General features: G+C 43.8%; 4 protein-coding genes across 4 annotated transcripts; 1 reads left to right on the forward strand and 3 right to left on the reverse strand.

Annotated features, from left to right (window-relative positions):
- Window positions 1-50: 50 nt before the first annotated feature.
- LOC308367197 (heterogeneous nuclear ribonucleoprotein U-like protein 2) lies at window positions 51-10,791 on the reverse strand. The gene is made up of 14 exons (XM_080841031.1): window positions 9,989-10,791; window positions 9,745-9,862; window positions 9,569-9,645; window positions 9,329-9,468; window positions 7,864-7,966; window positions 6,518-6,630; window positions 6,041-6,307; window positions 5,572-5,694; window positions 3,290-3,400; window positions 3,011-3,170; window positions 1,700-1,906; window positions 1,443-1,513; window positions 853-906; window positions 51-680 (listed from the first exon to the last, which is right to left on the reverse strand). The coding sequence occupies exons 1-14, from the start codon at window positions 10,776-10,778 to the stop codon at window positions 603-605; spliced, it is 2,412 nt and encodes an 803-aa protein (XP_080697157.1). The 5' UTR covers window positions 10,779-10,791; the 3' UTR covers window positions 51-602.
- A 681-nt stretch (window positions 10,792-11,472) lies between these two features.
- Window positions 11,473-14,638, reverse strand: LOC308366392 (transmembrane protein 179). The gene is made up of 4 exons (XM_080840078.1): window positions 14,051-14,638; window positions 13,708-13,845; window positions 13,427-13,505; window positions 11,473-12,475 (listed from the first exon to the last, which is right to left on the reverse strand). Exons 1-4 carry the CDS (start codon window positions 14,371-14,373, stop codon window positions 12,260-12,262), a joined length of 756 nt encoding a protein of 251 aa, XP_080696204.1. The 5' UTR covers window positions 14,374-14,638; the 3' UTR covers window positions 11,473-12,259.
- An 819-nt stretch (window positions 14,639-15,457) lies between these two features.
- Window positions 15,458-18,015, forward strand: ttc9c (tetratricopeptide repeat domain 9C). Its single transcript, XM_080840610.1, has 4 exons — window positions 15,458-15,522; window positions 16,278-16,602; window positions 16,851-17,033; window positions 17,491-18,015. The coding sequence occupies exons 1-4, from the start codon at window positions 15,520-15,522 to the stop codon at window positions 17,637-17,639; spliced, it is 660 nt and encodes a 219-aa protein (XP_080696736.1). The 5' UTR covers window positions 15,458-15,519; the 3' UTR covers window positions 17,640-18,015.
- Window positions 18,016-18,546: 531 nt separating this feature from the next.
- Window positions 18,547-25,249, reverse strand: LOC308367097 (uncharacterized protein; the record flags this gene model as incomplete). Its single annotated transcript, XM_080840917.1, has 4 exons — window positions 18,547-20,987; window positions 21,497-21,709; window positions 22,061-22,229; window positions 25,007-25,249. The coding sequence occupies 4 exons, from the start codon at window positions 25,247-25,249 to the stop codon at window positions 18,547-18,549; spliced, it is 3,066 nt and encodes a 1,021-aa protein (XP_080697043.1).
- Between the last annotated feature and the right edge of the window lie 1,056 nt (window positions 25,250-26,305).

The raw sequence follows: 26,305 nt of genomic DNA on the forward strand, positions 1-26,305 counted from the left end.
GAGCCAGAGAACCACGATACCACAACAATGTACACAAAATAAGCCTCACACATTCGTTCTGTTTCCTGAGGTTGTAGGTGATCAGTTTTGAAAGGTCTTCTTGAGCTATAGTGTAATAATACGACGCTACATTCACTCATGGTCACTAGTGTTTATCTGTGCCGGCCAACAGTCAACACCACATCATAATAATGTGTGAACTGTACAACTTCTTATTAAAACAGCACCGGTGGGAGGAGCAACACATGCTTAAGTATTGATTGAAGTAAAGGGCTCCCTATTAAAACCATGTTCAACTTCAAACCTTCCAATTCAGAACCATCATGCCTTTAAAATGGCAGGTACTATGATGTAACAATACTCATTATAGCTTACATATCGCATTCATTTCACAAGCTGTTTCAATGTGTTAGCCATGGCCAAGAATTAACTAACTAAATACGTTCTCAACAGCATTTTTCTATCTTCCAAAAACAGTGGGTAAAACATTTCTTAAACATACGTAAAATACATTTTCCATTTCAATTCTAAAATCTGTATTTTCTCTGACTATGCATCCCTGAAGTACAATGAGGTGTATCAGCCACTTCAGCAGGTCCCTTTCACCAGTACGCTTGGTCAGTCCCATACATGTAGTTTCGGTCACTGAAATGTCCAGGGGCTCCGTAATATGCATTCCACTGAAAGGGAAGGGTAAGGAGTTATAGATAAGAGGCACTTCACTCAAAGCATGTTGCATGTACACATTTCCATTTAGAAAACAATCTCAAAGATATCGCCACACACAGTAGCTGTTGCATTAGCATCTGCAGGTAACTGTCTAGGAGCTAACACTGGTTTGACTCCTCTCACCTGTCCAGTGTGGTAGCCGTAGTCATTCCTGGATCCCTGGTAGCCATACATATCCTATGAAACAACAGTGTTAAACACCTGCCAGTTGTGCAACACACCGCACAGATGCATCCTGCAGAGCTGCTTCTGTGCGGTGTGACATGTGTTCTTGTGTGACATGTGACATGTGTTCTTGACTATGTAATCTTGACTGTGTGTCCACATACTTGTCTTGTGTTCATGTTACATGTGTTCTTGACTGTGTGTCCACATAATTGTTTTGTGTTCATGTTACATGTGTTCTTGACTGTGCGTGCACATACTTGTCTTGTGTTCATGTTACATGTGTTCTTGACTGTGTGTGCACATACTTGTCTTGTGTTCATGTTACATGTGTTCTTGACTGTGTGTCCACATAATTGTTTTGTGTTCATGTTACATGTGTTCTTGACTGTGTGTGCACATACTTGTCTTGTGTTCATGTTACATGTGTTCTTGACTGTGTGTGCACATACTTGTCTTGTGTTCATGTTACATGTGTTCTTGACTGTGTGTGCACATACTTGTCTTGTGTTCATGTTACATGTGTTCTTGACTGTGTGTGCACATACTTGTCTTGGCGGGGGGACCCAGTGTGGCGGGGGAACATTTGGATGCTGGTTCATCCATCCTGGGTGCCTTCCTGTATTTACAGTCATACCCAAAAGAAGTGATCATAGGAAGAGATGGCATTGACATTAAGACTACTGATTGACCAAGGCAGGCAATTCACTAGATCTGTCCGGTATTGTTATTTCAATTTTCTTGTTAAGATCATGTAGATTTGTAACCACAGAATACTGATCAAATGTTCAGATATGTCACCCACTGTAGGATCCTGTGTTCCGCAGTGTCCGGCCAGGTGGAGGAGCCTGGCTGCGTTTGTTTCGGGGTTTCTTGCGTTTAGGGGGTGTTGGCAGGAGGCGGCGTGCCTCCTCTTTATATCCAGTCAGGAGTCTCTGCGCCTCCTCTCTGGGCAGCTCCGTGAACCCCACCTCCTCCAGGAGATCTCCCGTCTCTGGCAGTGTGAAACTCACTGAAGACCCAGGTCAACACAAACACACTTAGAAATACAACGCAAGTTTAATGCCAAAGCCCACAGCAACCCCCAATTTAAACTACAGTGTCAGGAGACGAGAGCTAGAATTTGGCCGTCCCCCGAACAAAGTCAACTTTGCCATTCTTCCTTCTTTTTTTTTTAGATTTGTTTTTGGCCTTTTTATGCCTTTAATTGATAGGTTAGTGAAGAGTGGGACAGGAAATGAGAGGGTGAAGAAGTGGGGAGTGGACTGGAGAAATGACGTCAGGCCGGATTCGAACCCGTGTCCTCCCTGGGCGTCAAGCCCGAATGTGGTCAAGGCTACTGTGTGAGCTACAGTGCCCCCCATTCTTCCCTCTTTTATTTACAATACATTTGACAAAAGGAGTCCGAAAGACTTGGTTTGCATTCATTCATCAAGGAACAATTGCGAGACAATAAACCTAAGCCAATACTCAGACACGAATGAGTTATTTTAGCTTCAAAAATGTAATTCCCTTGCCCCATTATTCTTCCGTGACATTCAGTGTTTACGTCTTACCCATTTTAAATCCATATGAGAGGATGCAAAATAATACATATACTAGACAGGCCTCAACATCTAAAAGTGTTTTTTAAATTTGGATTCCATAAAATAGTGTGGCAGCAACCATCTTTTTTACTTAGTCAGGTCAGTGATGTGGTTCCACATAGTAATACTATATATATATTACCACATTATTACAGTAATGATTAGAGTGAGAGAGGGTTATGTATGCTACTCTGTACATGGTGTACTGAGGTATATAAAGAGGAAGAGGTGCATGGAAATATTAAATTTCTTTTTAATATTTAAAGTACCCTTCATACCGAGGTTCAACCAGGGTTAAAGCCAGGTGGATCTTTAGTATGAATGAATTAACCTACATGACTCGACTCTGCTTTTCAGCTCTCGAACTGGGTCAGACGGGGGCCGGCACGGGTAGATTTTGGTATGAACCCAGGTTGCTAACAATCGGGCAGGTCCAAATGAGTCTCACTGGTTCACTTAACTTCATTCGATTTATCAGGCGACTGATCATGTAATGAAAGCCATCTCAGAGGACTTCTCTGCGTTCTCACCTTTAACTTTCAGGAGAGGAACCTCCGGCACTTCCTTGGTCTTGTTCAGTGCCAGACGCCTCTGCCACTCCTCGTCTGATGGGAACACCACCACTGCCCGCCGGCGGAATCCACTGAAGAGCTGCATCTTGTGTCGACGAGCAGATGGGTAGACATTTGTCTGGGGCATTAAGAGAAAGACAGAGATGTCACACATTTTCAGGTTTACGAAATTTGTAGGCCTTGAGAAAACGAACCTTCAATGCACGGTCACACACACGCACACAGTCCTCCAGTTACCTGGTCCAGGATGTAGTTGCGTCTCTTGCCAGTGGCCACTCTGATGAGCTGTGTGAGGCACTGAGATGCCTGCTGAAGCACTACCTCCCTCTGGGCACAACAACCCACTCCCTACAACACAACACAACACAACACGCGTTACTACAGCACAGCCACACACTCCCTACAACACAACACACGTTACTACAGCACAGCCACCCACTCCCTACAACACAACACAACACAACACACATTACTACAGCACAGCCACACACTCCCTACAACACAACACACATTACTACAGCACAGCCACACACTCCCTACAACACAGCACAACACACATTACTACAGCACAGCCACACACTCCCTACAACACAACACAACACAACACAACACACATTACTACAGCACAGCCACACACTCCCTACAACACAACACAACACACATTACTACAGCACAGCCACACACTCCCTACAACACAACACAACACAACACACATTACTACAGCACAGCCACCCACTTCCTACAACACAACACAACACACGGTACTACAGCACAGCCACACACTCCCTACAACACAACACACGTTACTACAGCACAGCCACACACTCCCTACAACACAACACAACACACATTACTACAGCACAGCCACACACTCCCTACAACACAACACAACACACATTACTACAGCACAGCCACACACTCCCTACAACACAACACAACACACATTACTACAGCACAGCCACACACTCCCTACAACACAACACAACACACATTACTACAGCAGAGCCACCCACTCCCTACAACACAACACAACACACATTACTACAGCACAGCCACACACTCCCTACAACACAACACAACACACATTACTACAGCACAGCCACACACTCCCTACAACACAACACAACACACATTACTACAGCACAGCCACCCACTCCCTACAACACAACACACATTACTACAGCACAGCCACACACTCCCTACAACACAACACAACACAACACACATTACTACAGCACAGCCACCCACTCCCTACAACACAACACAACACACATTACTACAGCACAGCCACCCACTCCCTACAACACAACACAACACACATTACTACAGCACAGCCACACACTCCCTACAACACAACACAACACACATTACTACAGCACAGCCACACACTCCCTACAACACAACACAACACACATTACTACAGCAGAGCCACCCACTCCCTACAACACAACACAACACACATTACTACAGCACAGCCACACACTCTCTACAACACAACACACGTTACAACAGCACAGCCACCCCCTACAACACAACTGAACACAACACACGTTACTACAGCACAGCCACCCACTCCCTACAACACAACACAACACACATTACTACAGCACAGCCACACACTCCCTACAACACAACACAACACACATTACTACAGCAGAGCCACCCACTCCCTACAACACAACACAACACACATTACTACAGCACAGCCACACACTCTCTACAACACAACACACGTTACAACAGCACAGCCACCCCCTACAACACAACTGAACACAACACACGTTACTACAGCAGAGCCACCCACTCCCTACAACACAACACAACACACATTACTACAGCACAGCCACACACTCCCTACAACACAACACAACACACATTACTACAGCAGAGCCACCCACTCCCTACAACACAACACAACACACATTACTACAGCACAGCCACACACTCCCTACAACACAACACAACACACATTACTACAGCACAGCCACACACTCCCTACAACACAACACAACACACATTACTACAGCAGAGCCACCCACTCCCTACAACACAACACAACACACATTACTACAGCACAGCCACACACTCTCTACAACACAACACACGTTACAACAGCACAGCCACCCCCTACAACACAACTGAACACAACACACGTTACTACAGCACAGCCACCCACTCTCTACAACACAACACAACACAACACACGTTACTACAGCACAGCCACCCACTCCCTACAACACAACACAACACAACACAACACACGTTACTACAGCACAGCCACACACTCCCTACAATACAACACAACACAACACACGTTACTACAGCACAGCCACACACTCCCTACAATACAACACAACACAACACACATTACTACACCTGAACACAGAGCAGCCGCACCATCATATGCACACACAATAAAGCAATGGTCTTTATCGACAGCAAACCGCTTCATTCTTCAGGAAACGTATGAATATCAAAAGTGTTCTGCAGGGCTGCGGAGGGGTCAGACGGAGACCCACCCTCATGCAGGCCAAGACGGTGTCTGTACTCAGCAGGTTGTATCGCTTCTCTGGGTGCTGGGCCATGAGGACCTGGGCCCAGTGGGTCTTCCCTGAGCCTGGCATGCCCACCATCATCACCACCTGAGGGGGGGGGGGGGGGGGGGGGGGGCACAGAGGGAAGGACGTGAGCTTTACGTGATTAAAATCGGAATTTGAGGCCGTTTGATTGTCAGATTGCAACCTACTTCATGGAGGGTCATTGTCTTAAAAGAGATTTGCCTATTTGCGATATTTAGTTTGAGTATTTTGTTAATAATGTTGCTAGAAGGCCCGGTGCTGCAGTTTATGCATTTAAGAAAAATCCACAATGGTGTTTTTTAATCAGGGCTTTAACTCACATATACAAGACAAAGAGTGTTGTTTGGAACTCTTCTGGTTAACATTGACCCAAAACTGCCATAAATGAATGAGTGATGTGAAGATTCACCTCACACTCCTTCCTTGATGCCGAAGGCCGTGGAGCCCGAGTCCTCTTGTGCGGTTGGAGGGCAGAGAGAGGGGTAAACCCAGCAGGTCCGCAGTACCAGGGGGCACCCACAGGGTCAAGATTTAGGGATACAGAGCAGTTTTTGCACAGGACGTGGGGGTAGAGGGCGTGACCCTTGAGTTGGGAGGGGTCCAGTCGAAAAGCCACACCCAATGAGCGGCCATTTTTGTAGAAGGAGAGCTCCGACTCCTCTGTGTCGCTGATCCACTGTGGTGAAAAGTTAAGCATCAGCATTAGCCTGTGGTTGGCTGTGTGCACCAAACAATGTGCTGTGAGTGACCATGTGTCTCACAGAGTTTCAAGACACTCAAAACAGGACATTATGTTGCTGTTAGTTCCAGTAATTATATTGATTTGTATTAGCTAATAGAATTTTAAAGGGTGTTTGTGTATGAGAGGGTTGCTTAGGTTACTGACTGCGTAGCAGCTGATGACATCCCCCTCTGAAAATGGTTCTCCAAAGTCCTCTTCCCTTCCCTGCGTCACTTTCCGCCCTCTGCTGTCAAACCCGTAAGACAACTCTGTCTCACCTGAAAGGGGAAAATCAGACATAACATGGTGGTCTAAATATGCCACTTTTTGCAAATGACGTTTGCTGTTTTTTACCTCACAATCTTATGTAAAACTGTAACATGCAAACCTGGGACTAATCTTGTTGGTGTTTAAAACGCACAAGGGATTCTTTTGGATGAGAAAGTACATGTGAAGAAATTGATAAACACTGCCACTACTACTCTGAAAAAAGATAGAAATAGTGATGGAAATGGTTTGTCAGATTACTTAAACACTAAATCTATCTATAAATCCAGGAATCTCTGTGTGTCTGTCTGTCTGTCTGTCTGTCTAGGGCGTATCTCCCTGACGGTAGTTCCATTAGTTATGAGATTTCGCATGTAGCTTACGCATGTCATGAACCTGTGCATCCTTGATTTTGAAGATTTTTGAATTTATAGTGTTCGAGATATTTGTATTTTACCGTTTCCCGTAGGAAACAATGGGTTATTGTCTCCCGTCCCGTCGGCACTATGGGTAGTGACGTCACAATCAAACGCGTAGCGTTATTAAACTATCCTGCCTTCACTTAAAGTTCAGAATACCGTTGGATAGAGGAGGTGAGGTCCGCATTCAAATTCTTCTTGGTGAACAGATACAGACTTTTGCTCAGGTAATCTTAAAACAGTGATTGATTTTATCTATTCGTTTATTTTTAAGCTTCTTTATAATCTAAAGACAGTGATTGATTTCGTTTCGTTTATTTTTAAGCTTCTTTATATTAAGTTTCAAAGTTGATGCGTATGGGCCTCGCATGTAACTCACATTACCATGTTAAGTAGTACTAGTATTTACAAATTTAGGATTGGTCTTCGCTCATAGCCAAACATGTAATGAATGATATCTAACAACAGGGAAGTGTCAAAACACGCTCTGCACTGTGTATTAAAGAAAGCATTTACCAATCCCAAATCAAATAAACCCTTAAACCCTGCTCTTGTGGTACTGAAATTAAACTATTACATTTGTATTAAATCCACCTCAGATTACCGAGTCCAAGGGAACAAGAAGGCCGCCAAAGGTAAACAGCTATCCCATGTCAGTAAACAATATATCCTAAATAAATATAAATATCCTAAAAAATGACCTAATACAAAACTAAATGTGTGACAGTGGCAGAGTCACAAAACAATCCAATAAGCACACACAGAAACACATGCATGCATGCACACACACACAGATCTTCTTCTCTACACACTGCTGTTACTCACCCAGCTGTAGACTGGTGTTGTCTCTGGACCAGCCCACCCTCAAGGCATGGGGTTCAGGGTCCGCCCCCTCCTCCAGAACACAGGGCAACAGCATTTCCGCATACTATGCATTGGAGCGCACAACCCATTAGACAGGAAAAGCCACAATAACATTAAGCATAAACTTATCATACTCGAATCTAGTACCTTATAATACAGTGCCACTTGAAAGTATGTGAACCCCTTAAGCACTAAGAGTTTTCTGTTGTATGTACTTGTTTGGAGGGAATTGTTTGAGTAGCCAAAAAACGACATGAAACACGGAATTAGTCTATTTCAAAAGTAAGTGAACCCCCAGCTGAACTGGTAAAGTCAAGCAGGTAACAGATTCGGTGAAACTTATTTGGGTGCTTAATTAGTTAGAAGAATAAATCAGGTAAAAGTCAACCCACACATCACCTCTAAAGAGTTTCGGACCTCTCTGGCAGCATCTGGGGTAAATGTACATGGGTCTACAATCAGACGAAAATTGTTGGTTTTGATCGTGACCAAATAATTCTATCTCGGACTCATCTGTCCAAAGAAGGGACTTCCAGAAGGCCTTTGGTTTATCCAAGTGCTCTCAGGCAAAGTTGAAACGGGCAGTTTTGTTCTTTCTTGAGAGCAGAGGCTTCCTTCTAGCAACCCGATCATATATGTCATGTCCATTCAATTTCCGTCTGATTGTAGACCCATGTACATTTACCCCAGATGCTGCCAGAGAGGTCAGAAACTCTTTAGAGGTGATGTGTGGGTTGACTTTTACCTGATTTATTCTTCTTCTGGTGCTTCTTGGTGATGGTCTTGATGGGCGTCCACTTCTAGGCAGAGATGCGGTCATGTTCAATGCCCTCCATTTCTAAATTCTTTGTCTTGGAAGGATGGATGAAGCTGGAATCTTTTGGAGATGGTCTTATAGCTTTCCCAAGACTGATGGGCTGTCAGTACCTTCTTCCTGATGTTCTCGGATATCTCGTTTCCTCTCGGCATGGTGGATCTGTGTGGGTACACCTTGGCACTACAGTAGTTTGGTTGGTTTCCTCTCTTTTTTAATCTGTGTTGCCCAAACCTTTCCCTAAGGATGTCTCAGTTGATCGGTTTGCTTAATTGACTAATTAAGCACCCAAATAAGTTTCACCGAATCTGTTACCTGCTTGACTTTACCAATTCAGCTGGGGGTTCACTTACTTTTGAAATGGACTAATTCCATGTTTCATGTAGTTTTTTGGCTACTCAAACAATTCCCTCCAAACAAGTACATGCAAATGATAAACATAAACCTGACATTTCATCTATGGAAAATTGGTGATGAAAAAAAATGAAAAATCATGCTAAAACAACAGAAAACTCTTAGTGCTCAAGGGGTTCACATACTTTCAAGTGGCACTGTATATAAGCTACATCAGTGTGACAACCCCTTAATTTTCACTGTCGCACACAAACATACCTTGACCTCAAAGATGACCTTCCCATATTGTACCCCATGACTCAGTCTACATCCTGACCACAGGAGAGGATACTTCTCCCACAAAAGAGGCTGTCCACTCGTCCCATCCTCTCCCACCTTAAAGTGCAGATCACTGTTATCTGCAGGAAGGACAGACATACATTCACAGGGCATAAATAAAGGTCGGTGTGTAACTAATGACATATTACTGGCAAACAAATGAACGTGTTGTCAACTCACAAGAATCTAATACAACTAGCTGCTCATCCACTTCATTGTCTTCATTGACTTCGGTGATAGCGTCAGGGGTCTTGGCTCTAAATGAATGCAATTGATGGATAGTGAGGATGTTCAGTACATTGATCATTTGGAACCTCCTTTCATTCTGTTTTAGGGAGCCAAATAATGTTTCTTACCTCTTATACTGGACTTCCTCTTTGAACTCATAGTAGCCCCTGTCCCTTTCCTCCTGAGGCCTTTTGTTCCTTTGATGTTCTTCCTGATCCTTCGGTAGTGGTATGGGTCCACATGAAGCTTAAGGAGAGACATTCACATGCCATAAGAACAGGACCTACTACGAGAGGCTACTGATTACACACAAAAAGATTAAATGGACAGACAGAAAAGTTCGGAAAAACTTAACAAGGCCTGTATACTTACTTGTGTTCACGCTTTTCAAATGATCAATATGTTCCTCTCCAGCACCGTTAATGTCAGTTTGTGTTAGTGCAGTTTGTGTTAGTGCAGTTTGTGTTTGTGATGGTGTGGATATATCGGATGGACCCTCTTCACCAGCAACGTGACATTTATAGAGGTTTCCAGTCTCTGTGGTGATATCTACCAATGTTTTTGCTGTGTGGAAATACTCTTCGGAAGACGTTAGATGACAGGCAATGGACCCTTTATTAGCGAGTTCCGGTGAGACCGACCGGTGTGGAGTCGGCTTTTCGATTTCTTGTAGCTTTTCTTGCTGTGTGACGGACTGAACGTCATGGTCAGTAGAGCTCACAAGGCGATGTACATTTCCAATACCTGAATCTGGAGCACTGTCGTCATCATCGACCGACAATAATTCTGATGAAATGGTTCGGGTTTCTGTGTGTGTTGAATCTCTTTCCTTGGTAGGGCAAATGTCAGTGGCTCCAGTGATCACTGTTTCCCAGGGCTGGGCGTCTGTCTCAAGCAGAACATTTACCTGAGTTTGTATCTCTGTTGGTTGAGTCTCAGATGTGTGCTGTTCATGCTGTATGTCCACGTCCACATTAATTCCTTCAGAAACGGACGAGCCATGTCTGCCACTGGGCAGCTGCTCTGCAATCGATTGGTGATCGAGCGCAGACCAAAGGCGTGCCACAAGTTCGGCCTTCAAACCTTTAGTATCGAGACCCAGTTCGTTCAGTTTGACACGCAACTCGACGACTTTGAGCTTCTTCACGTCTGTAAGCTTCATAACGACAGGGACTGTACACTTTCTCTGATATATGTTACTTGGGCATACAATCCCAAACGTATTCCACCACCCGTTCCTGAGTCAGTTCTGTTCTAAACTAGCGAACAACTGACTGTACAGCCATCCTGTAAAACACTAACAAACGCTACTTTCGATTGGCCTTCAACAAAATAATCCCGCCTTAACATTCAAATACGCGATAGCTATTGGTGCGATACAAACTACTAAGTAGGCTCAGTACGCTAGCTGCTACTGACCGCCCAACAGTTTTCATTGGTTTAGTAGAACGTACACAAAAACTTATTGTTAAAGGCAAAGTAGTAGTGACTATTTAGCTTTTGTGTGTACATGAAATTGTAGCGGGACAATTTTCACAGCATTATTAACAGCGTCTTCTCTAAACAGTTCAACATTTTACTGCAATTTCTCTGCGCTGGGACTGTTGTTCGGACCTACTGTCGTGCATTTCCTGGTAACAAAAAATGTAACACATGCATACAAAAACTCGAAGGACAAAAACAAGAAAGGAGGCTCAAGAATTTAACATCTTTTCAGTGTTCTCAAAATGATATCAAAGGTCTTGCTCCAGATGTTTTCTTCTAACAACGCACCTAATGCACCCCTTCAGTAGCCTATCTCACCACCACAGCCATTATTTCACAATCAGATGTGGTATGAATTAACAAAGACCATAAAATTTTGAATCCTTGCACCTGAGGATTTATTCACATTTTAGACATTTCAGAAAATATTTCTGGTTAACATATAAATAACACCGAAATACATAGGCCTACACCAAAGATAAACATTCCTTAAAACATAACCAATAATGACCCACTGAAATTCATCTCTCCTTCATTCCAGTTTTTGCTCTGCTATATGTGTGTCACTACAGCTATCCAGGGTTGGGTTATAGAGATCATATGTCAAATGAAGGGAATTGTTCGAATTCCTTTAGACCATCTCCCATCCTTCCCAAGCACTCGCTGACATCAGCATTTTGTGGGAACCCCATGTAGCTGCCTCAACACAAACAGCATCATACAGAAAACCTTCATACAAGGGAGAGAGGAACACATTTGGATCACGCACATGAACATGCATCAAACTCACTAGTTTTCTAATAGTCTATTAGACCAAACAAAACAAGACCATTTCAGGTCACATTAATATCAAAACAGACAAGCATGCCTCTAATTTGGCTTGTTTTCAGGACATCACACACAGGAACCTGCATCCATTGTCCATCAGCATCTCTATTTCTGCTATATTTTCACAGGGTTCATGTGATCGACCTCCAAGTGCTAGGCATCAGTGCACAGAACTATTTTAGTGATGCAAAACAAATAAAGTGAACAGTTCATTACAAGTGTAAAATGTATAAATTACTGATTTAGTCTCTTTCACAATAAAAAAGAGAAAGTAATCTTGTTTATGGTGCTCAAGTAACAGCGTTGATGAGTTAAGGGGGAACATTCTTATTAGACGAGGACGGTGGGTGCCTGAGAGAGGTGTGGGGTTTGGAGAGCATGTGAGTGCTGTGTGAAGGCACAGTCACAGTAGGCCTCCCCCAACAGAAGCTCCTTCTCCCTGGGCAGACATGGCCCCGTGATGTGCTGACTGTGGGAGTGATAGAGGCGGAGGAATGATAGTATAACCTGGGTCAGCCAGAGTCCGGTCACACACCACAGAGCGATCTAAGGAGGCAAGGAGAGTGGAGGTAGAGACATGGCGGAAGTGAGACGTGTAGAAGTCTACAGATATAACTCAGTTCAACTTAACTGGCTGCAGCAGAATTAAGACAAAAACTAAAATCACAACAGCCATCTATTCGCAATGACAATCGGGGAATTTAGTGTGACTTCAGACAAAATGTACCCATGTATTTGTGTGTGTGTGTGATTTAGAGATTTAGAGATTAAAATCCGTACATTGAAAGCAATGACTCAGGAAGAAGCTCTTTAAAGCTGGTAATGTTTGAAGGACAACACAAAAGTCAAACCACCCAAATCAGAATTGACCATTAGATATCCTCCTTGTAGCTCATTGTTAATGACTGTGTACATACTGTAGATGGGAGTACAAAAATACCCTTTAAAAACCTGGTGGTCTGGATAGGAAGGAATTCAATCTTACAATGATTGGCCTTTATGAAGGCAGCTGTGCATATTCTTTTATTGTTACCTCCAGTAGGGAGGTTATGTTTTAGTTGTGTTTGTTTGTTTGTTTGTTTGTTTGTCTGACTATCAGCAGGTTACACAAAAACTAACAGGCCAATATTTATGAAACTTGGTGGAAGGAATAGTTTAGCATGGGCTAAGGAAGAACCCATTATATTTTGGAGTGGATTGAGCTCACGAGGTCAATCCAGTAATTTTTTTGCCCAGGAATTTTTCACCTTCTGTAACTCTGCGAAATAAGGCATTTGGCCTTGGTGAAGGTCTGCGCTCTCCAAGTGCCCTTCTATTTTAATTCTTGTTATGTCAATACACTGTTTCCTCTATAAACTTCTAGGATAAAAACCCTGTTAATGTGAGACCCTGTATGTCAAGATATCCATCTGTTACAAATAATATAACAATGCAGTGTGTGAGAGAATGTGAAACAGAAATATATGCAAAGTCAGTTAGGAGTTTAATTATACACACCTGTGCACAGCTTAACTCTGAGTAAAATGATGACGTCTCAACATCCAGGTAAAGAGGTATGGACTGTGATTCTGCACAGCTGGGTAGAATCAGAATAGCCATGTAATTACATTAGTATAACCAAGCATGTAGTAATGCTAGTACTTTTACATTTGCCATTATATTACAGATATTATATTAACTGACATTTTACAGTACACATAATATGCATTTACTACCAGCAAAGTGCTTATAACTACTCACTTCACTATTCTACTCCTACTCAAACAGTTTTATCTTACCTGTATGGTCGGGAGTTGTGTTGTGTCACAACATCACACCAGGACACAAGTCCCAGAGAGAGAGTGACACTTGCCCCACCAGACAGAAAGAACAGACACAGACTCAGGAGAAGGGTGAGGAAAGCTGAGAGAAGGGTACTGAAATAGAAGGCAAAAAAGTTCCAATGAACGCTCAGATATAGTAGGCCTAAGATGTCATATTGAATAGCAAATATGCAATGCAACTAAATCATAACATAACATTATATAAATTAAAAGTCACCATCAATTAAATATTCACTGCGTTACTACTGGGCACCATCGCGATAATCTTTACTGCTTATCATTATCCTGCAATACATACTCATCATGTCTACTGTGAAGGTAGAACAAGCTTCTCCAGCCCTGCGCTGCTCCATATAACGCGGTGAACACTCCGACGAACGTCGCGAATTGACAGGCGGCTAGGGGACCCCATTGATGTACTACCAAGTGAGATACCTCGTTTGACTCCCCAGTAGTCAAAGTTTGATTCTCCGTCCGCCAAAATCCTTCACTAAATAGCGCACACCTCCCTTTGAATGCCGATCCGTTAAGTGCAAGGGGTATCACAACAAGAAGTCCGGCGAGGACCAAGAGGGCGTGGGCGGCACAGTGGGCAAGCAACAGTCGCCGATCCAGCTCCATGTTGTAAGTTTAGACGAAGGCCCACCAAAAGGAACTGGTCTGTTTTGTTTAAAAAGGACAGTAACAAAAGACGATGCCGGGTTTTTTGGTCAGATCGTTCTTCATATGTGCGTCATATTGTTGGAACGCTCAGCGTTCTTCACTGAGACTTCGCTAGTCGAATTCTGTTACACAACGTCGGGACGTGACTCTTATCTGTCTGACACAGATTTAGGGTTGACGCATTCGCACACGATATGCACGTACGCTTCGTAAATTTCGTAAAATAACCAAATGTAATTTGACAGCTCTGATATCTTTCTATATTAGAGATTCAATATTGTCGTTTTTTTTTTTTTACATCATACAGCACAGCTAAATTTGTCCTTAAAAGTCCAACAGGCTGCGGTGCTGCAGGATGCGTTAAAGATGGGTAGGTGGGGCTACAAATCAAAAGACTACTCCCCTACGTCACATTCCTTTGGTTAGTGGAACACAAATGTAACTAAATGCATTATTTAGCAATCTCAGCAACTCACGTCCCCCCACCGAAGAATACAAGCCCGCGAATAGAACTAGATAGTCTAGTAGTGAGCATGAGATGTCTGAAGTAGAATACAGGATATCAAAATGATCCGATTCAGTCGCATTCCAAATAAGAAAATCACAGCTGTTAAATTGTATGATCAATCAATTATACAATGACAAATCAATAAAATCCAGGGCTGATATACCTTTCGAATATTGTGTCCTATATAACCAGATGCTTATGTAGGCCTAGTGCCTGATCTAATAGTCTTATAACCAGTCAACGATTATTCACAAAGACTTTTATTCACTCTTTTCCATTTTGGGATAGGGAAATTGGTAAGTGACTATCTTCCACCGCCCATATTATGCAATTATTATTATTAACACAATTAACGTTATTATGAACATCAAATATATATGTAGGCTAGTAGTAGCCTAGTCTACAGAGGAAGGGTTATGGGCATATGTTTCGAAATGTAGCGCCCCGGCGCAAGTTTAAGACAAACCTACAAACACACCACGAGGAGGCAGCACGCGGATACCAATTCATGCAAACACTAAAACCAAAGAAGAAGAACGACAGGAATTGGTGCTAAAGTGCTTTAGTCGGCTCCTGCAATATTTGATTATTATTTAATGGTAGGTATTTGGAAAGATGGCTGGTAAGAGACATTGGGTGTTTTATTGTTTCTACAAAAATAGTTTACACGTTGATTTTTGGGAGAAACGAGGTAATTATAACCATAGTTAGCACATTTTTTCACAGACTAGGCTAAACGACAGGTTGTGGTGAACTCCTAGTGAAGTGTGGTTGTGGTCGCAGCAGAGTTATAGTTTTCAGGGCGGATTTCTACAAGACACCAGTTAACATTAATTTGGCTTGACAATAAATCATAGGCTGTTGAACATTACATTGCGTGTCTCAAAATAGCTGTTCTGAATCCTCCTGAGTCCCTCCTGTACTAGAAATATACCTCTACAAAAGAACGCATAATCAAGTCAGTTATTGTGGTGTTGTTGATTAGCTTCACCTGGTGTGAAGTGTTCAATTAATCATGCCGGGCAGCTAAGGGTTGAAAATATGCAGTGCATGCAGGGGCAATATTGAAACCCCATGGCTAGGTCTAGCCTCTGTTCCAATGTATAGAGATGGTGTTTTTTTTAAATGTACTGTCCAATACAGGCCAAAGTAGACCTACTGTGCAGGGTGATGGGTAACGAAGCTTCAAGACCTGTTTAGCCAAATTATTTCACCCTTGGTCTTATAGCTTTGCCAAGTCGAAGAGTTGTAATACAATAATTGAACCATGTGACGCTATAAAGTTAAATTATAATACAGGTAATTTAAGAGGGGAAACTTTCAACAAGTTAACCAACCTTTGTTTTGGAAACAGGCGGATGACGGGGAGAAATCTGAAGACGCCACAGAGCAGGCTACGGCCACCTGCTCCGCTTCACCGAATGTGCATAGAGCCGCGGGCATAGACTGTCAACTCCAAGAGGCAGTTCGTTTAAAAACGGAAGGCAACACGTTCTATCGGGACAAAAATATTCGATCTGGCATTGGACGTTATCATCGTGCCTTGATTGTTCTTCGTGGCCTTGACCCCAAGGTTACGTCCGCAGTTGAGGGTTTCGGACCGAAAGCACCTGTACTCAACTCGGAACAACAGGAACTCTTAAGGAACACTCAGATCGACTGCTATAACAATCTAGCAGGTAATTCACAACGGAGAGCTGCACTGCATGCACGACCCAACGGTTAAATTATTTTTTCAATCATCTCCATTAATTCACATGTGATGGGGTGTATTTAAAAAATAAATAAAAAAAAAAACATCTCAGGGTTATTTACTTGCCGTTCTATTGCAGTCTTTGGCATGAGGTCGTGTAGCCCCAATCTGGACTTAATAAAACAAAACCTTCACCTTTATTTGTAAGCTAATTTAATCTTTTCTCCCTTCAAGCCTGTCTGCTACAGCGGGAAAGTGTGGACTATTCACGGGTGCAGGAATACAGCCTTCATGTGCTCCAGTTGCGGCCAGGTGACATCAAGGCACTCTACAGAGCTGGGGTTGCCACCCTTGAGCTAGGAGATGCTCAGTCTGCTCGGCAATATCTTATCCAAGCCAGCAGGGGGAAACCTAATGGTGAGATTCATCGACTGTCTATATGGTCACTGGTGAGAATTGATTTGAAGTTGTGTGAAGAATGCAGTTCAGTGAACCTTGCATTCATTCTTGTAGCCGGTTCTGATTTTGGCTTTATATGCAAAAAATTCACACCCGATATAATCTCGTGAATGATAGTTGACCCTGATGAAAATGATCTAGGTTGAAACATTAAGTTGAGTAGTTATTTACACCATTCCATGGGAAAATAAAACTGACAAGAAAGCAATTGAAGTTTTCAGGGTTTTTTAGTCTCTACCTGTGAAAGGGATTGTGGTTGTTCCATGACTAAGTGTCCAAGTGAAACTGTTTGTTAGAACAGAAAGTGGCATAATTCCCTTCAAAAATAAAGAATGAGCAGAACTCTACATTGACCATCTCTTGTCACTCTCTCTTTTTTTGTTGTTGTTTTCCTTTCCTGTCTTCCTCTCCTTAGATGCCAATGTGAAAAGGCAGCTGCAGAGAGTGGAGGAGAGGCTTAGTAAAGAGTACCTGAAAGAAAAGGCCCTGTACAAAGGCATGTTCAGCCAACAGAAGAATGAAGAAGGGCAGGGAGACATGGCAACTGCCCAGAAACATGTCTAACAGGACTGATATTCAGTTCAGCTCTGCTCAGATCGGCATGGGCACAGCTCAAGGAATGAGCAATGCTGCTAATTACTGCTTGCCAAATACGACAAAACATGTTCCTGTGAATCAGGGCGATTCTGTTTACTGACGGAGGTCTGGTGGAGGAAGTGTTGGAGGAACCATCTACCGCTACAGAAGATGGACGGTCAAAACAGAATTTCCTGCACTGACTGACAAAAGTTTGGTTACTTACTCCTTGGTTGTGGTTGTCTTGAATTTCAGCAATATTCTTGAACGGTTATTCGGTCTACAAATTGTTGATCTTTGGCAACATTGGAATGTTCACTTTTTGTTCCCTCTTTCTTTTAATGAAATCAATAAATATTTTTGAAGCAAATTATTGTTGTGATCAGTATGTGTTTTACTATAGAAGTTCATAAAGTTTAAAAGATCGAATTAAAATACATACCCAAATGTATTTTGATGACAATAACTAAACATTCAAAATCCTGCATCATTTTTATAACCTTATTTCAAGAATCTACACATTTACTGATATGCTTTTTGTTATACAAAGAGATGTACAAGGGCATAATAGTTGCAATAAATTTAATATGTAATTTTAATTATAAGACACTGATTTCAACATATGTATTTTAGTGGTTCAAGTTTTATAATATTTAACAGACTTTAGCTGTTATACAAAAAAATACACATTACCATTGCTGGATTGTGATCAACACAATTTTGAATTCTGTTTCAAAGTGTACTGTAAGGCAACATATATACAGTATTAAACCGCACAGGACTCAGTACAGTGCACAAAGCCACAGCACAGCATTGCATGCAGAGGCACAGTCACGTACAGAAAGATAACTACTTTAATGTAAGCGTACACCAGACTATATCGACTGATCAAATTTCACTTTTTTGTTCTGTTTCCCTTTAAACTGAGTGACCTCACTGAGCCAAAAACCCGTCTCCCCAGATCCCTGAATGATCTGGATCGTGTCAGGGGGGCCGAAGGAGGAGGGGAAGGAGAATAAGATGGAGAGGAGAGAGGAGAGAGTGACTGGCAGCTTCCCTCCAGGCTTTGGGAGCCAGAGAGATGAAACAGACTGGCAGTGGAGGAGAGATGTTTGTCTTCTCTTCCTGCTATACTCCGTCCCTGTTCAGTGAACCCCTCACGAGCTATCTCAAAGGAGGAGGCCCAGTAGTTGGTGCGAAGTCGACCTTTACGTTGTTGAGAGCTCGGCTCAAGGATTCCCTGGGACTCGCTACGGAAAAGCATTCTGCGCGACGAGCTGAGACTGGAGCTGCGACCTTCCCAGTGCGTCCCCTTCTGCTTCGTCTTCACTTCCTGTTCTTTGCTTTTTTTATTGGAATCTTTCCTTTTGCTGCCTCTTTCATCCCTCTCTCCACAATCAGAGTGCCCATCCTTACCCCAAAAGCGTCCATCAAAGCCTTGCCAAAATTTGGTTCCCTTTTTTGGTGTCTGGGAGCTCACTTCCTCATCCCAGCAGGTGCTGTAGTCTCTTGAGGAGTAGCTGCTGACCGTTGATGCCCTGACCAGCTCGCGTGAAGCATGCTTGCCCTGGTACAGTCTCTCGCCATCTCCACTCCTACGCCAACCCCGGTCATGTGATCTCCACCCGGCCCCTGCCTCCTGCCTTAGAGACCCTCCCCTGGGCCGAAGAGTACCGCCCTCTTGCGCAGAGTTCCCTGCTCGGAAACGAGGCAGAGAACACTGTGATGGAGCATCACGTCGGAACACCGACAGCTGGGCAGGGGTGAAGGGGGAGCCAGAGGAGAGCAGACGAGGAGGGGAGTGCACTCTTGGGTGGCAGGACATGGAAGAGGATCCTGGAGAAGCAGGGTCAGAAGATACAGGAGTGGGCGGAACAGGTCGAACAGGTGACATTCTCTGCCCACGATGGGTAGGGGTGGGGCCGGAGTGTTCGGAGCAGGCAGGGCTGGCAGACTGAGAGGTCCGGGCGGAATGGGAGTCAGAATGGGCAATCTGAAGGCTGTGCTGCTGGGAGCCATTTTCTTCAGCTACAACACTCGGAATCCAGTGAGGAGTAGTTTGACCGTTGGAGTGCAACTTTGCAAGGTCAGAACCTGTGCTAGTCTGAAAGGAAAACCGAGGAGACTGGGAGAGATAGGGCTGGGATGGGGAACCTGTGCTTGTCTGACAGGACAACCGTGGAGACCGGGAAAGATAGGGCTGGGATGGGGAAGCAGACCCTTCGCCCGTCTCCCGCTCAATGCGAAAGCAGTCAGTGTCCAGCTCTACGCCTTCCTCCATCAAACCTACCACCACAGAGCATGGCAGGCCTGAGACACGGGATATTTCACACACTACGTCAGAGTCCTCACTGAGCTTGGGAGACCCATCCTGGGTTTTCAATGGAGGACATCCATCTGCCTCCTCTCTGGAGGCCCCACTCCAGTCTAAAGACCGTGAAAAGCCCATGGGACCAAACACCTTCCCAGTCACTTCTAAAGACCCACGATGGTTGACCTGTGATGGACAAGTGGATATCCGTGGCCTGCTTCTTGAAGTAGGAGTAGGAGTAAAAGACAAGGTAGAGGCAGAAGGCGAGGCGGTAGGAGTAGTGATACTGGCTCCAAGGTAACCACATGATGCAGACATGTCTTCCTTTGGGATTTTGGTATCTAAAGCCTTGTTCAAGTTTGGATTCAAGTTTAAATTCAAATTCAGGTGGAAGCTTATGTTGAAATCCTCCCCCGTCACAGATGGTAAGTTCCCTAAGTTGATAGAGTTTCTGCTTGCCTTCTTGCTGATGCTGCTCAAGCGAACTCTTGACAAGTTCCCCAGTTTGCAAGGGGTGACACTGCCACCGGGCAAATTTGATGCGGAACCGTGATTGTCTAAATGAGTTCTAGACTGGAATGTGTCTTGGCTTGAACCTGAGATGGATTTGTAGAGGCCTTGGCTGGAGGAATCGTGCCTTGTCCTTGTATGATACTGGTGGACCAGTCTTGAGATGTACATCTCCAGCTGAGTCAGTGAGGGGGGAGCTGACGTTTGAGCCCTCGGTGTCGGTGCGTCCGGTTCTGGATGTTCCGTTTCTGGACTGGGTGACAGTTGGGGAGACGAGTGGTCCTGGCTGATGAAGGTGAAGATGGGACTCTGTAGAGCCACCGCGTGTAGCGGGCTGGGATATGGATACACCTCCTTCGTTTTGCGGGACACCAAGTCAGAACAAAATTTAGGGTCCAGTTGCATTCGGGAATGCAAGGAACTGCAAGAGTCTGACAGAGGAGGAGCCTGCGGAGAGCCGCCCAGTTTAGAGCAGAGGTCAGACAGAAGGACAAGGCCAGGGATCTCCAGGTCACCTGTTCAGAACAGGAACAAAGATCATCATTTACAGGTGTCTGGAAAACATATTTCTGCAAGCTAATTTTGAACTGAGCAGATCTGGAAATGAAACTGGGTCTCATTCAGTTATAACTCTTGATTGCAGTTTATGCACAGTCTGACATAATTATCACTAGTTTCATGAACTGCGAGTGCAAGACAAGTTTGTCTAATGTATTGGTGAATCACATTCATTCTAAAACAACCAGTAACCATATCAGTAGTAAGTCAGGAAACAAATCCAACCAGGCAAACAAATGTGTTACACATGTTAATAATATCAGTATTTAGAGAAATATTACAGACAGCAGGATGAAACATGATGACACAGGAGTGGTGTGAAGTTTATGTATTATGATGCATTACAATAAAAAACAAATCAGGATATTCCTTGCGGATAATGAGCATGCAGAATTAAAGACCACATTTATCTGAGTGCCCATGACACACTGTTAATTTCCCTGTACTTATTACATCCACAACCAACCTGTGGAGACCGGTCTCCTCTCGACCTCCCCTGGGGCTTCCTCTGTGCTCTGAGTACTCGACTGTGAGGCCTCTCTCCACTGGTTGGCACTATGATCAGCAGAGAGTGGTCGGCATGGACCCCCACCGGCCTTCACAGAGCCCCCAAGAGCCACCTCACTGGCCACGGAGAGACTGGAGTCGGACAAGGAGCTCCCACTCACAGAATAGAACCCTTAAGAAATAGAACACAGGAAGGGTGGTAGCACAGAATAATGGAGATAGTTAAGAAGTTAAAGGGGTAGCCTCACACTAACAGACATGAATGATGGGAGGTTGAGCAAAGCTCAAGTTAATGGTTGCTAAATCCCAATAGGAGCACTGAATGAAGTGGGCCAGCCATGACTCAGACTTGAATTAATGGCTTCCAGGTAGAGCTGTTTGGGCTCACCATAGCAACACCCAACTCTTAAAACCTTCAGAACTGGGCAGTAGAGCCTAAGTGATGACTGTTGTGATATCGGGTATAAATGTAATGTGGACGTTGAAAGACAGCATACAACTTTTGTAGATCAAAGCGGGATACCTGAACTAGGTCTTGAGTCTCCATCCATCAGAGTGGTACTAGTAGTGTCTGGGGTCAGAGGGGACAGTAACTCCGACGGGATCTCCCAGGAAAGAGAGGACCATCGGGATGTCACCTCTTCTCCTGGCATGCTCGGGCATGGCTGCCCTGACTTGGGGAGTGACGACTTCTAGGAGAGAGAGAGGAACACAAATCATGTTTCTGCTTGTTTTTAAAAGTCAGGCTAGTAATTACGTCTGACTTTCAAGTAGGCGCTGGAAATTGCGAAACGTTTATTTACCCAACAGTGTATTGCTACGATACAAGAAATCAAATTAAGGAGTTCCTATGTGATATTGCATAGCACAGAAAAGCTTCCACCAGACCATTTTGTGTTATGTAATATTCGCATTCATTTGCAAATTACAGGTCATTAGTGCAGACTGCCATTAGTGTGTCTGTCAAGACTCAATTTGAGATAAACTAATTATAGATACTCGATGTATTCATGCAGACAATCCCGGGGTCTAAACTTAAAGGATACCCCATGGACAACAGGCTCTATTGTCAGCCCTCTCAAAATCCCAAATCAGCCCTGGGATCCTGACAGAACCCAGCTCAGACAATGCAGGTGACTCATGCCTCTGTAACGAAACAGGGGGATGGGGGCTCAGAAAAAAAAGAACAGAGTGAAACAGAGAGACAGATGACGTAACAAAGAACAATGAAGGAGAGAAGAAGAAGTTGGTGGTTGTGGTGGCGGTGTGTGTGTGTGGGGGGGGGGACTGAAAGAGACTTTGACCAGGCTTATCTCTACTTTACTCCAGCAGTTTACCCAAGATTCCTCTTCTACCTCCTTCTCAGATCTGTACACCATATGGAGCGGGGCAGGAAGGTTTGAGAAACTACAAAGCTGTAAGAACTGATCAACTTAAGTGCCACAGACAAAGGCCCTGAAACAGTCAGGAACGGTTAATTAACTGGGAGTGCAAAACAAAATAGATTTTAAAAAGAGAGATAAAAGTGAGAGGGTGACTCAGTCCAGTAAGCCACTAAGGGCAAGCACGGGGGAGGGGACGCCCGGTGAGAGGAGCCACAGGGGGGAGGAATCTAGATCCCCCACTCCTTATTCTTGGATACTTCTGCCACCCCCACCACAGTACACAACTAGAGCTCCGCTCCTCTCCTCTCTTCTGCTCTGCATCTAGCCTGCATCGCCCACACACCCAACTCAACAGCAGTGCTTAACTCTTTCCTTAGCTGACAGAATATTAATGATATACAAACACCTTCTTTAGCTTGTTACACAAGAGCTTATTTGTTATGCACATATGAAATACACATGGCACAATCTATAGTTCCGCTTGCCTCTCTCAACCCTCCCTTCAGACTGAAACACACAAAGTCAAATCCATTTAGCTAAAGTATACAGTTACCATGCCATGTCCATTATCGTACAAGTAGAGAATCGGGTTTGCATCGACGAACTGAGGAAACATGACCCTGAGTCTCCTGAATGGGGGTCTGACCATTATCCAACTATAAATCAATTTACCAAAGGCAGGGAGAGACACAGCACATGTGCCGAATGAGTGTCATATCATTTTAATGATGAAAAATGAAGGGGAATATAGAGATGATGAGCAGGCATGGGCAGTGTGATTGGTCTTATCTATAACTGGAGCTCTTTAATGACAGACATACATCAAGGGCTCAGAGGAACATCCGAGACATTGTGCATCAACAGGGCTCCTTCTCCCTTAGCTACAGGCCAGCAAGAAACATACCACAACAAGAGCCATGAGACATGAGACACAGCATCAAAAATGTCAGTCAAATGTATTGTGAGACAAGATTCAGTCCCTTTGCTTGATATGCTGCTGATGAATGTCCCTGGACTAATTACCAGGTGATTTGTGTAGGAAAAGGAATGTAAAAAAGAAAGATTCATGTGCATCGGCCATCCTAAAGCCTTGTGAGTTACAACACCCTTGCACCCTAATCACCATCTGCACAGCTTAGCACCAACTTCAATTTCTCCTACCCCCACACTGTGTGCTTCTCTCTCTCCCTCAGTGGGTTGCAGCAGAGGTGATATCTATGACGTATATCCATGTGTTGTTTATGCAAATGGCGGAGTGCGTTGGTGGGAAGGCAACAACAGTGGTCTGTGGATGTGACTCATATGTTTCACCATATTATGAGTGGATACTTGGAGGTACAATAATTTACCAGTCTTTTCCTGAATACAATTTAACCCTGATGGAGATAGCTGATCAAGATAGCTGATCAAATGTGCATGTTTGATTTAAACCATTTGCCCTAGTATGTTAGGAGAAGGTCACTTGAGAGCCTTCTAGTATTCTAACTTTGACTCAAAAACAGCTGGACGGAAGATTACAAGATGTTTACACTTAAGGAGATGCACCTGCTTTGTATTCTCCTATGGTGACCAATACACTTGCAGTGGCATCAATAATTGTGCCATACCTCCTCACCCTGATATGAATTGTAGGCTATCGTTTCATTTCATATTCATAAACTGATTGCTTACTATTTGCTCAATGAGCAATCATTTGACACAAAAGCGTTTACTGCAGTCTGTATTCCAATGATCATTGACAACAGCAGCATTTGTGTCTAAAACTGGACTAAACATCCACATAGGGTAGATTCCACTTCAGCTGTTTTTTGCGAGTTGCTGGACCAATTCATCGGTCACATAACACGGATTCTAACCCATTCTGTAACTGAGCAATTAACGTCCAATGTGCCTAATGGCGAGTGATTAATAACCTTGACTTGGGGGAAAATGGTCAAATTGTGATCTTTGGCAGCTCATTGGCAAGATGATTCTTCACAGGGGATGTCCTTCAATTGAGATTGTATTGACATGTAAGAGCCTGAATCTATCAAATCCTTAAAGTTGAGACCATGTCCCATCCGTAACCTTCCGTCTTTACTGACCTGTTGCCTGCGGGATGTTGCGGCATCGTCTTCGGTTGCACTCTCTGTGCTTCCCTCATTCTGTTCGGTTTCATCGATTGCCTCTTTCTTGTCCAACGCAGCATCAACCATGTCCAAGTGACGACACCTGAGCAGGTCCAGCTCTAGTATTCCTGCTAAGGTTGCCTTCAACCTCTCTCCGATACGAACACGTTCGCTTCCCGACCAAAGCGAATTCACACAGCCACCACGACGCCCGGCCATTGTGAATGGAAAAGAGCTTTTCAGCCTGTCCAGCTAAACGGTCACCTACAAAAAAAAACACTCAACCTGAACGCGTTCTGTTGGGAGCGATTGTCAAATGCAGCACCAATGCTACACTTATATCAAATGACAACATTCGCTGGTAGCCTGTGAGGCTGCCTGTTCAATTTGATAGCACAGTAACGAACGTCATTTCTGACCAGACACGCTACACCTTGAGAGCTAAGTTTCGCAGATGCACATACAACAAAGGCAAAACGATCATATGCCCGCATGCGGTCTTACAATCCAAAATATGCATTTTACACCATGTCTCCCCTGGATTTAAGAACTTGAACAAGAAGAACAGATATTTCAGACAGAGAACACTATTGTAGCTATCGTGCACTGCACTCAGTCTGTCTATAATCACGCGAATAATAATGGGTGCACATTGTGAGATACGGGGAAAGTGTTGAGAGGGTGGAGCAACGATGCCAATGCTCAAATGAGATTGGTCAGGGAACTTTTCGAAAACGCTAATTTTGAGGGGAAAAAATTCGTCCTCTGAGACAGGTCACATTTGAGCAAATAAACTCATGCAAAGCAAGGGGTCTGCATCTACACAGCCTTAAGCGGTCCACAAAAGATACACTAACTCTGACTATGGTGGAGTGGTGCTGAATGCATTGACCTCGACGTATTTTGACAGTCTTGGCTGCAGCCTGCAGGAAATAGCGTTGGCACACCAATATAATTAATAGACTAAACAATTTTATTCGCATTTTGCAACAAGACAAATTGATTTTAGTCTGTCATTCTGATACCTGATATGTAATGACTCCCTTGGATCGATAGAGGACACTCTCTCCACTCCATTGAAACATTAAAGCAGAGGCTCGTGATTGGCCATTGTCAGTCCAGAGACATCAGACAGGACACAAAGTTGCCATCTCATATGATAGTTTTTTTTCCTTTAGTATGAAACTTCTTGAAAGTGCACAGTGTTTCTGTTGTGTTGTTATCAAAATTATTTCAGATCAGGTCACAAGAGAGCTTACTGTTTGCACTAGCAGG

Source organism: Sprattus sprattus (genome assembly GCF_963457725.1).
Source record: "Sprattus sprattus genome assembly, chromosome: 6".
In the NCBI taxonomy this organism is placed as follows: domain Eukaryota; kingdom Metazoa; phylum Chordata; class Actinopteri; order Clupeiformes; family Clupeidae; genus Sprattus; species Sprattus sprattus.